This window comes from Schistocerca gregaria, chromosome X (assembly GCF_023897955.1).
Source record: "Schistocerca gregaria isolate iqSchGreg1 chromosome X, iqSchGreg1.2, whole genome shotgun sequence".
Taxonomy (NCBI): domain Eukaryota; kingdom Metazoa; phylum Arthropoda; class Insecta; order Orthoptera; family Acrididae; genus Schistocerca; species Schistocerca gregaria.
The window spans coordinates 208,710,832-208,723,220 of record NC_064931.1 but is presented as its reverse complement, the minus strand read 5'-3'; the positions used below and the strand labels follow the sequence as shown (position 1 = coordinate 208,723,220).

The following is a 12,389-nucleotide window of genomic DNA, read 5'->3' as shown; positions in this document are numbered from 1 at the left end:
TTTCCTTGAATGTTTCGCATGCTGATACTTGTTGATGGCCCAGTACTGAAAACTGCAGCAATTTGCGGAATGGTTGCACTTCTGTCACGCTGAACGATTGTCTACGTTCATCGTTGGTCCCGTTCCTGCAGGATCTTTTTCTGGCCGCAACGATGTCGGAGATTTGATGTTTTGCCGCATTCCTGATATTCACGGTAAACTCGTGAAATGGTCGTACGGGAAAATCCCCACTTTATTGCTACCTCAGAGATGCTGTGTCCCATCACTTGTGCGCAGACTGTAAAATGGCTCTGAGCACTGTGCGACTTAACTTCTGAGGTCATCAGTCGCCTAGAACTTAGAACTAATTAAACCTAACTAACCTAAGGACATCACACACATCCATGCCCGAGGCAGGATTCGAACCTGCGACCGTAGTGGTCGCTCGGCTCCAGACTGCAGCGCCTAGAACCGCACGGCCACTCCGGCCGGCGCGCAGACTGTAAAACCAAGTTCAAACTCACTTAAAACTTGATGACCTGCCATTGTAGCAGCAGTAAGCGATCTAACAACTGCGCCAGACACGTTTTGTCTTATATAGGCGTTGCCGCGCGCAGCGCCGTATTATGCCTGTTTACATATCTCTGTATTTGAATACGCCTGCCTATACCAGTTTCTTTGGCCCTTCATTGTATGTTTGGTGCCTATTCAAAACAACAAAAACAAATTAAAATCGTTAAAATCAAGAAAAATCAATGTTTATTAAGAGATCAGCGGCATATTTTCGTACGTATTTACATATTTTCTTAAGGTTACTAAAATATTGCAACCTTAATCATGAAACATCTGCCAAAAATCACATAGGTCAGTCACTGTACTTTAATTTTGTTTAAAATACATGTTAATTGTCATTAGACGTATACAGTTTTTTCTCTGCATTGCTGCTACATCACATATTCGTTTTAATTGGAGTACACTCATACTCCGTTTGCTTTTTGAACCATTTGAAAGCTGTTTCCAGGGCTTTGAAATGCTTCTGCATTGGATGGTCCTGCACCATTTTGTGCATCTACGTTTTCTTCTGTTTCATCTTCTTACATTTCCTGCTGTTCGTTCGTCTGCAATACGTTTACAACAATTTCTTGATCTAACTTGCTCTGAAAACATTGATCATTACTCGTCACACCTGAGACTCGCTTTCACATCACTTTATCCTTAAGCGATGGTACCACTCCCGTCCACTTTGACATTTTTAAGCACAGACGCGACACGGTGCAGTGGCGTAGCGATTGGCAACTGTGTAACTCACACATAACAAAACGCGAGCGGGTGCAACATACATGCTCGCGGTTGACAACCCGTGTAACTTAGGTGCGGATAATCGAGTTTCCACTGTATGTGTGATTAGTTAAGCTTCGATATATTCACTGAACGGTGAAGTTTCTTTCCAAAAAATATTGGCTGGAACGCATCCCCCCTCCCCCCTCCCGTGTCCACCTGGCGGTGACGCCCATGGAAGAATTACATTATTTAATAAAGAGAAAAAAATAACTATTCTTACATCGTGGTAGATAAAGAAGTTTCGCTTATTAACCATATAGCAAATTATTCCACTCTTTTCAGAATGTCAATTTCACTCTGCAGCGGATTGTGCGCCGACATGAAACTTCCTGGCAGATTAAAACTGTATGCCCGACTGAGACGTGAACTTTGGACCTTTAACTTCCCTAGGAAAGTGGTCTACCATTTTTTTTATTGTTCCCATTTTGTTCGATTTTGTTCGTTGCGGATGTCCCATGACACCCGTTGAAGTTCAGCGTAGAGTCGTTGACTCAGTTTTTTATTACAGAGGGCAACTAACACTCTGACCGAACCCGATGAGCTACCAGCACAGCGCTAAATGATGAGGACGACACAAACACCCAGTCCGCGAGCGGAGAAAAATCCCTAACCCGGCCGGGAATCGAACCCGGGACCCCGTGGTCCACAGACAGAAACGGTAGCCACTAGACCACGAGCTGCAGACGTACTTCGTCTCCTACCATCCTAACTCCACAGAAGCTCTCCTGTGAAACTTGCAGGACTAGCACTCTAAAAAGAAAGGTTATTGCCGAACATGGCTTAGCCACAGCCTGAGCGATCTTCCTAGAGTGAAATTTTCACTCTGCAATTGAGTGAGCGCTCGGTGCGAGCACAGTTTTAATCTGCCAGGAAGATTCATTCCGCTCTTTGCTTATAATCATTTTCTAGAAACTCAGTTTGAAATCTCGAATTGTTTACGCGACATGATGGATGCTACGAATACCACCCGGATAGCTGCTTGCTGACGCACGCTGCTTCCTGGAAACGGTGAGGCGTGCCGGCTGCGGATCGAATCAGCCCGGCGGATCAGCAAAGAGGCTCGGTGTGCCAGCCAGTCTGGAGGTGGTTTACAGGAGGTTTCCCACATCCGACTAGGTGAATACAGGCCTGGTACGCACTTCGTACCTCAGTTACACATTTGCAGACATTTAGAAGAACGTTCACACACTTCCGCCTGGGGTAAACTACATGCAGGTCCCGAGTTCGAGTCTCGGTCCGGCACACAGTTTTAATCTGCCAGGAAGTTTCAAGTTTTAGATGCAGACAGTTGGGATACACAAATTCGGTCATGAGGGTGAAAGGGATGGCGTCAGCAAGGGCATCCACAAACACTGCCAGATCCGAAAATTAACATTTCGACCCCGTGAAGATACGTGATAAAGACCAGGAAAAAGAAGAAGATGCATGTTATGAATGGCTCTCTCTTCCTGTAGTGTAACGCAATAGATTTTTTGAGATATTGAAGATGTAGATATCCTCCTAGGCTTTTTAAGCTACATTTTAGCTACATTTCGTACATGGTAATGTATGAAACCAAACATGGCACCAGCTACTCCAAGATGCAGAGACTGGAAAAATTGAGAGAGACTTAAGAGGATCGTGTGATGGGTCACCAACATTCAACTATGAAAGATGTAGTATTTGATGATGAATGTATGATCGCAAGGTGACCAAACGTAAACGCATACTGACTCATAATTTGAATGGTAAACTAATCTAATTTTGTGTGGCGGGGTACTTAATTTCGAATTGCCACAACAACTAAAGTCATTAACGATACGGTAGGCAGTTCACTATGAAGCTACAATATGAATCATATCTTGTTTTTTACCGAATATGCTACGGTCGCAGGTTCGAATCCTGCCTCGGGCATGGATGTGTGTCATGTCCTTAGGTTAGTTAGGTTTAATTAGTTCTAAGTTCTAGGCGACTGATGACCACAGAAGTTAAGTCGCATAGTGCTCAGAGCCATTTTTTTTACCGAATAGTTTCTTTAAAATCACCTGAAAAAAACTACGCTACTGGCCATTAAAGTTGCTACACCACGAAGATGATGTGCTACAGACGCGAAATTTAATCGACAGGAAGATGATGCTGTGATACGCAAATGATTAGCTATTCAGAGCATTCACACAAGGTTGGCGCCGCTGGCAACACCTACAACGTGCGGACATGAGGAAAGTTTCCAACCGATTTCTCATACACAAACAGCAGTTGCCCGCCGTTGCTTGGAGAAACGTTGTTGTGATGCCTCGTGTGAGGAGTAAAAATGCCTACCATCACGTTTCCGACTTTGATAAAAGTCGGAATCTAGCCTATCGCGATTGCGGTTTATCGTATCGTGACATTGCTGCTCGCGTTGGTCGAGATCCAATGACTGTTTGCAGAATATGGAATCGGTGGGTTCAGACGGGTAATACGGAACGCCGTGCTGGATCCCAACGACCTCGTATCACTAGCAGTCAAGATGACAGGCATCTTATCCGCATGGCTGTAACGGATCGTGCAGCCACGTCTCGATCCCTGAGTCAACAGATGGAGACGTTTGCTAGACAACAACCATCTGCACGAACAGTTCGACGACGTTTGCAGCAGAATGGACTATCAGCTCGAAGACTATGGCTGCGGTTACCCTTGACGCTGCATCACAGACAGGAGCGCATGCGATAGTGTACTCAACGACGATCCTGGGTGCACCAATGACAAAACGTCATTTTTTCGAATGAATCCAGGTTCTGTTTACAGCATCATGATGGTCGCATCCGTGTTTGGCGACATCGCGGTAAAAGCACATTGGAAGTGTGTATTCGTCATCGCCATACTGGCGTATCACCCGGCGTGATGGTATGGGGCGCCATTGGTTAAACGTCTCGGTCACCTTTTGTTCTCATTGACGGCACTTTGAACAGTGGGCGTTACATTTCAGAAGTGTTACGACCCGTGGCTCTACCCTTCATTCGATCCCTGCGAAACCCTACATTTCAGCAGGATAATGCACGACCGCATGTTGCAGTTTCTGTTCGGTCCTTCTGGATACAGAAAATGCTCGACTGGTGCCCTGGCCAGCACATTCTCCAGATCTCTCACCAATTGAAAACGTCTGACCAATGGTGGCCGAGCAACTGGCTCGTCACAATACGCCAGTCACTACTCTCGATGAACTGTGGTATCATGTTGAAGTTGCATTGGCAGCTATACCTGTACACGCCATCCAAGCTCTGTTCGACTCAATGCCCAGGCGTATCAAGGCCGTTAATACGGCCAGAGGTGGTTGTTCTGGGTACTGATTTCTGAAGATCTATGCAACCAAATTGAGTGAAAATGTAATCACATGTCAGGTCTAGTATGATATATTTGTCCAATGAATACCCGTTTATCATCTGCATTTATTCTTGGTGTAGCAATTGTAATGACCACTAGTGTACAAAGCAGCCGGAGTACTGGTACTGGTGTACCATGATTAGCCCGGTAACCGGCACCAGCATTTTATATCTGCATTGTGCACCAAGACCCCACTGGTGGAATAACAACTCAGGACAACGGCTTTCTTGATGGTATGGACAAGATCCTGAAGGAGGTTATCAGAAAGGAAACACATTACTGACGTCCTCGAGAGAGTAACCAGGCTCTAACGGCAATGGTCTAGTCACATAGCACGGCGAGACCACAATAGGTGGAGCCACAATATGGTGCGCTATACTCAAGTTCATCGTTAAGTTTAACACGGAAGTAAACATTGTGCTGTGTATTACTCCAATTTTGTTGTTACTTCAGTGGAATTTCTTTCTCGTGGAACGTAAATGACGGCCTGTCGAGTATGCATTTTACCAGCATCGGCACTGTCCTCTGCGCCTCTGACATCCGTGCCATGCCAGGATTAACCTACAGCTGCGGCATTAACGAACCGTTACCGCCGAACAATAAAACGCCGGATCCTCTGCATATGTGATCGGTAAAAACGATGAACAGCAAGCAAACAGTATAATTTCAAATTCCATTTAGTACAATTTGTAAAGACAATAAAAAAGTACGCGGCAAAATTCTATAATATGTTGTACGAGTAATCAAGCGAGAAGCGAAACATACGAGAGGGAATAAGCAGCAGAAAAACATAAGACGTCTGATTACTATGGTGTATGTGTAATGTAAAAGCTTACTGTCGAGATTTCAAGAGTATATGTTTCTAGAGTTACCGGTATTTTGTTTTTCTTACCGTGCACTTAATGCACTCGACACAGAAAACACAGTGAGGGTTTTCAGTGCTTCGCGTGCTTACTGTGTCATTTACGCTAACATAACAACGAAAAAAGAATAGTAACCTAGGGCAAAGAAGCGGTACAAAACGCGATCTGCAGCGAACACGCTGCAGGGTGTCAAAAATGTTGCCCTGTGTGGCGAACAAGCGCGTGTTTGATCTACCCCATTAGACACCACTTGTCACAAGTAACAAGTGCTGCTGCGATCGCAGCGCTGTTTCTGCTGCGTCAGTGTGGGGAAGGCCACACACGGTCAGAGTGACACTGCACCTATTGGCACCGGCGCGAATGTGGATGTCACGTCACTTTACGGATCACGAAGTCAGAAAGCTGAATTGCAAATCTGAAATCTAAGTACATTTAGAATGAAAATAGCGAGACTACAAATTACATTAGCTGCCTCATTACCTCTCTGCATCTCTGAAAAAGGTTTCTTCCGCAATAGTTCTTCTTTTTACCCTGAAACACTAAAGGGGGAGCTGTTACTTTCCTATTAAACTACTGTAAAGTTTATTACTCCACATTTTATTCAAAAGAAGTTATAATTTATAGGTCATGCATTAATGAATTACAATTATTAGATCTCCAATCGTATGTTACATATTCAATGAAGTACAAAATTCCCTGTTTTATACCCTACTACAACTGTAAATTTTACGATGGTTTCGTAATCCACGGTTAAAAGGAGTTATGGAACGGTTTGGAGCAGTTACGGCGTGCAGTTGTCAATCACCGCGTTAACAGGCGACACAGCTTACGGAAGATGAAAACTGAATTTCGGAAACCGATTTTCGTAATCCTGTTTACTTGTAAGGCCAGAACTGATTAAATAATGGTTTTTCGAACGTCAGTTCTTTTGACTGTAAATAAACTGTTTCTTTCCCTCAACATGATGTAGTCAAGTTATCAGCACCTTGGTAATGTTTTTAACATCGGAAAGAGGGCGATTTCCTTATGGATAGCAATGAAATATTCACGAGGAGGAGGAGGAGGACGAGGGCGAGGGGGGACAGCTCAAGAAAAGGTACTTAAAAATGTTATTCACCCAATTAAAATGAGCGAAACAGTTTCATTAAACCCGCCCTCCCCCTTAGATCACAGGCGTTGCGCAAAAGTGCGACAAGGTCACTGGTAGAATACTGTTGCATTCCAACGTTTCGCACGCTTGAAATTACTTGAAAATTTACTAATGAGTTAATTTCCATTCTTAATCATATGCACATAATTCGTGACTATTTTGTCACCAACCAGTGACTGTGCTCCCTGCTCGAGACCCCTTCCGGTAGTAGGTGGAGCTACAACCGATTTTGGAAGCTGAAGTCCGGAGGACAGAATCGCATTTCCAGAATCGATCGTTAAATATTTATAGACCAGACAGAAGAAGAATTGCGAAATCCGTTTGGGAAACCCATATTTGGCTCATTTTCCTCAACTGTTAGCCGAAACGATTTTACAACTGCCATTGAAGCAGAATTGCGAAATCCGTTTGGGAAATCCATATTTGGCTCATTTTCCTCAACTGTTTGTTAGCCGAAAAGATTTTACAACTGCCATGTTTGTACCAACTATGCTGGTGGAGAGCAAGATGCATAACTGCTGAACGCGGAGTGCTGCAGTGGGCAACAGGTGTCAGCAGCGTACGTAATGCTGCGGTCGTGCTGCGCCTGGATGACGTAACCAGCCCGGCGCTTCCGTCCGTTATCAGTTGACGCCGCGACTTGTATTACACAATACTTTTATCATCGCAGTTCCATGCGTGACATATCACTGTTGGAGAACATTCGCTCTCCAAACATAACGCTGAAAACGAGTGTGAATTTGTCGCACGACGAACAGTCCTAAGCGATTGCAAATATGCATAGGGTACACAGGGCGAGTGACCTAAAGTTTGCGTCCGTTTGGTTTCGAGAACGGATCGAGATATTGAAACGGGATTTTTGGCAAATGATAATTGGCAGACGGCACTCGATTTCGTTGCATGTGTGATGTTCTTAAGTGCGGAAGCAAGTACGGATTTTTAAAAAAATGGAACGATTTATTTTTTATCGACATTCGAAACCCCTCTAAAAGCGGTGCGCAGTGGTATAATGCTTGTTGATATCGCCGTTGAAACTTTCGTAAAATTAACCGAGAAATGAACTGAAACTGAAAGGCTAGGTGGCCGTTACACAAAGCAAGATGAATGCCTGTGCTTACAACCCATGCAACAAAATTGCGTGCCCCTCTATCTACCATTATTTATCGAATTGTGGACGAAAAACGTTTTGTTTATCTTAGTGCACGAAACCAATAACGACTATAAAATGAGGTCCCAGCAAGAAAGCAAGACAGTCTGTTGTAAGAGTTATTTGAAGGAGGATTTGTAAGAAACCCGAAACTGGTAATAGTTTGGTTTAAATAAACTTCTTAAACTGTACTTTTGGAAAGTTGTTGTTTCAAATTATAAAACTTATAATTACACTACAGCCGCGTTTCTGGTAATGTCCATTTTCGACATGGTGGTGAGATCGGAGCTCGTACGAGGAAATAATTTTTCCTCATTGGAACAGGAAAGGGAATGATTAGCACAGAATCCTCCGCCATTCACAGTTCAGTGGCTTGCGCAGAATGTATGGAATATAGTTAACTCTGAACGGGAGCATCGCGTGCCAAATGCAACCCCACCGTGCAGCCTAATTTACATGTCTCATACATACTCAACGAAATTTTATATTACGAATATGTTCTGCTGCTGTTGTCTCACAAACATCACAAAAGAAATGCTCACATAGTACATTTTTCAAGCAAATCTCAATTTTTTATCATCTAGCGTGCAATGTTACACATGCATACTATCGAGAGATTGCGAGAAAGTCGGCTAGTTTCCTCACGGATCTGTAGGTCAATAAGAACAGTACCAACGAAAACCTGCAGCACAGAAAGACAAATGAAATTCTACAATAAAATAACAGAACTACGTATGGCAATGGACTGTGGACCCCAATGGCCAACGACAGGAGCTAAATTGCTGCCACAAAAATTAAGTTTCTGAGAGGAATGAAGGCTGTAGCAGATTGCAACACACACACAATTAAGACATCAGAAGATAATCTCAGTACTAAAATAGAAATAGAAGACTACAGGCAAAATGTCCTTCAAAAGGGCAATGAACAGCTAAAAATGGGCATCGAAGAGCGACCGATAAGAGGAGGATAATCGAAGAAAGGTTTTGGTGCAACGTCCCTTCGATGACGAAATGATCTGTAACAGAACACAAATTCCGTGCGATAGGAAATCGATCGTGTCCTTTTCAAAGGAGCCACTACGTGAATACGTAAATGTGGACGGCCAGGTGGGGACCTGAAATCGTGTTTTCCCGAATGCCAGTCCAGTGTCTTACGATCGCGCCACTCTATTTAGTATGGACAAAAGACGTTTTAGAAGAGCTAATGGACGATAATAGGCCGACAGATCCAACTCGTGGAATAGATGGTGACGATAATGGTGATGACGCTGATAGTGGTGGTGGTCAAAGAATCCATGTTCGCTTCACTTGACAGGAAGTCTAAGGTACACAGTATGTTTAAAGTGTCACATATTCTTCCAAGAAGTAGTACTGATCAAGCGCCTGCCGCGGTGGTCTCGCGGTTCTAGGCGCGCAGTCCGGAACCGTGCGACTGCTACGGTCACAGGTTCGAATTCTGCCTCGGGCATGGATGTCTGTGATGTCCTTAGGTTAGTTAGGTTTAAGTAGTTCTAAGTTCTAGGGGACTAATGACCACAGCAGTTGAGTCCCGTAGTGCTCAGAGCCATTTGAACCAATTACTGATCAAAACAAAAAGAAAAGTTAGCATAATTATATGTCCGGAAACCAATACCTTTGAGATATGGGCCAACCTGTCTTCTTGTCCCATCTGTCTGTTACATAGAAAGAGAAATATAGACAGTGTTGTGTGTGGTCACCACGCATCCTTACACACCCTTCGCAGTTAATGACGTACTCTTACAGACACACCTAGCCACATTCGAATTGCTTCACATGCTCCTGTAAACTCTGCACATTGTCGATGGGTTGGGCATACACCAATGCCAATTCTGGTAGCATGGACACCCCGTTCAGGAGACCTGAATCCGTTGGATTTCTGGCTGTTGGGATATTTAAAGGCATTGATGTATGCCCAACCCATCGTCTATGTACAGACGTTAAGGAGCGTATGTCGCAAAAAGAGAGCGTGATTCACTGCGAAAAGGGCTGGAGGATGCGTTAAGATGCGTGGTAACTACATACAGCACTGCCTATAGTGTCTACTTCTGCATGACACACAAATGGGAATGAAAGGACAGATTAGCTCACATCTGAACAGGCATCGGGTTTCCTGACATATCACTAAATGAACTCTTCTTCGGGTTTTGACCAACAAGACCTTCTGTGGAACTACGTGACACTTTTTTTTAAACACCCTGTATATTTTACTTCGCAGTCAGACGCCTATCCGCAAAACCTACACGGTACGCGTTTCAAGGTAAAAGATCTGCAGTTGACCCGCTCACTCTTGACGTACGTACAGCAAACCGATGACTGTCATTTTACTGCGAACACTGGTGAAAACTGCAAAGCCGTGAACGAAAAGATCTGTATACCACAGAGTGGTAGAAAGGTTCTGGGAAGTACGGTGCATCGGTAAACGAAACAGCATAAAGATGCTACTGCGATCAGTTTCAACGTTTGTAGTCCTTGCCGGGTAGTCATCGTAACAGAAACCGAACGAATTCAATAGGCGTACTGTTACGATTGTCGATGCAGTCCATACTGATGTGTAAAAGATGTGCTAGGGGTACTTACATGGGAATTTCTGGGGGAAAAGGCAACGTTCTTCTCGTTAACTTGTCGCGTGGGGAATATTTAATCAAGATAAGAAGGTAGAGCACAAAAATTCGCTAATATTCGCCTCGCACTGTGCAGTGCCCAGCAGATAAGTGCAGTGATTGGGAATAAACGCAAAAGAAGTAGAAAAAAATGGCTTTGAGCACTATGGGACTTAACTTCTGAGGTCATCAGTCCCCTAGAACTTAGAACTACTTACACCTAACTGACCTAAGGACATCACACACATCCATGCCCGAGGCAGGATGCGAACCTGCGACCGTAGTGGTCGCGCGGTCCCAGACTGTAGCGCCTAGAACCACTCGGTCACCCAGGCCGGCAAAAGAAGTAGAAATGATATTTGTTGTTTCTAACACTAAAAATGACCTCAGAGTCGACAAGGTGATAGAGGCGTCTAGGTAGGTATTCCGTTGCTACTGTTCAAGCGAGTGCTTTGAGGAAACTAGGAAGTCCCAGTTTGGTCCCCAGTCGTCTGTAATGAGAGTTCAGTCCCTTAACCGCTAAGGTTTCTCACTTGATAAGTGTGTGCCTCGTTGTCTACTGGATTTCAGCGTCTGTTATACAGATTAACAAGGCAATGTAGCGGGAAATACTTTGAGTTCAAGGACATGTGACGTAAGTAAATAAACGCCGCGCGCATTTCAACACTCACTCGAAACACGTTCGCGTTAACATCGCGCGTCGCGGTCAATGCAGCTGTTAATGTTGGGTCATCTTCTGCAGACATACAGTATATTTTCCTACAAGAACTGCTCGCCATGTACTCTTTCAACGGATGAGACACAATAAGGCCTGCCGGACCTATCAGATGTTCAGCGAGTTGCAAGGAATAGTACGGACGTTCATCTGCTCTGAGCATGTCTATCACATTAATAACTTAAGCAGCTGCACAGTTTCAAGAAGCGAACGAAATGAAGCAGTGCTACCACACTGACGCAGTCGGATCGCCGCCAATCACTCCGGCAGTCATCATATGCAGAGCACTACCAGCAGTTTCACTGCCATTGTGCGCTCGATGTAATCTCGGTTTGCTCTTTCGAGTAGCACAGACAATCGTTACGCAGGGCGTTTTATTGTTAGCTGTCGATACCACAATACCGCAATTAGCATCAACAGTGTTAATGGTGAAATGGTATTGCAGCTATCTTGCAGACCGTCGATGAAAAGATACAATTATATGAAAAATGTTTCGCTGTGAAATTATTTACAATGCAACGACTGGGCTTAAGCTGTTAATTTACAGTGCTGCGCGCTCCCGCTTCCCCACCTGATAAGCACCTACGCAAAAGTACATGGAGAAAAGTACTTACCCTGATTTGGATGCATTTGTGGAGGTAATTGAGTGAATGCGTAATTTGTTAGCAATGTCTTTGAGCTCTTGCACAGTGCGCGCTTCAGGCTTGTGGTAGGTGGCCATTATTTCCCTGCTGTTGAGTCGGAAGGCGGGCGCTGAACACACGAGCGGTGTACCGGTGGACACGCAGAAGCCGACAGGCCGGTACCGCCACTGTCCGCAGCAGCCGTAGCGGCGCTGTCGGCGGCCGATAGAGCGCGCGCCTGCCAGTACCGCGTGCTGCAAATACTGTAGCTGCGTGCTGGAGACGTGTACCGGCATACACTAAGTCGTATGCCGAATCAAGATATATTGATATAACTGAAAGATCTCTTCTGTACAACATTGTGACTAAGGGGGAATGTTATTTTATGGTTTCAAACGCCTTTTCATTGTTGCAATATAATATGTAATTTACATCCCAGACGCGTTTCTTCTCTCGAGCACAACAGATACCTAGGAACAAACAGTTTGCCTGGTTTACAGCAGAACATCAACGAACGAGGAACGGTTGGGGTAAGTTGAGTATAATGGGGTATTCTGCGTGTAAATAATTTTTTCATAATTCTTAACCTAATTTTCTACATATTCAAAT

The 12,389-nt window shown here is 44.4% G+C and overlaps 1 protein-coding gene across 1 annotated transcript in view; it reads right to left on the bottom strand.

Moving 5' to 3' along the window:
• LOC126299542 (transketolase) overlaps nt 1-12,008 on the bottom strand; it is a 160,394-nt gene extending 148,386 nt beyond the window's left edge. The window contains exon 1 of the mRNA XM_049991536.1: nt 11,772-12,008. Coding sequence (XP_049847493.1) covers nt 11,772-11,878 — 107 coding nt within the window. The 5' untranslated portion in view covers nt 11,879-12,008. The remainder of the gene's footprint in view (nt 1-11,771) is intronic.
• Nucleotides 12,009-12,389: the final 381 nt, after the last annotated feature.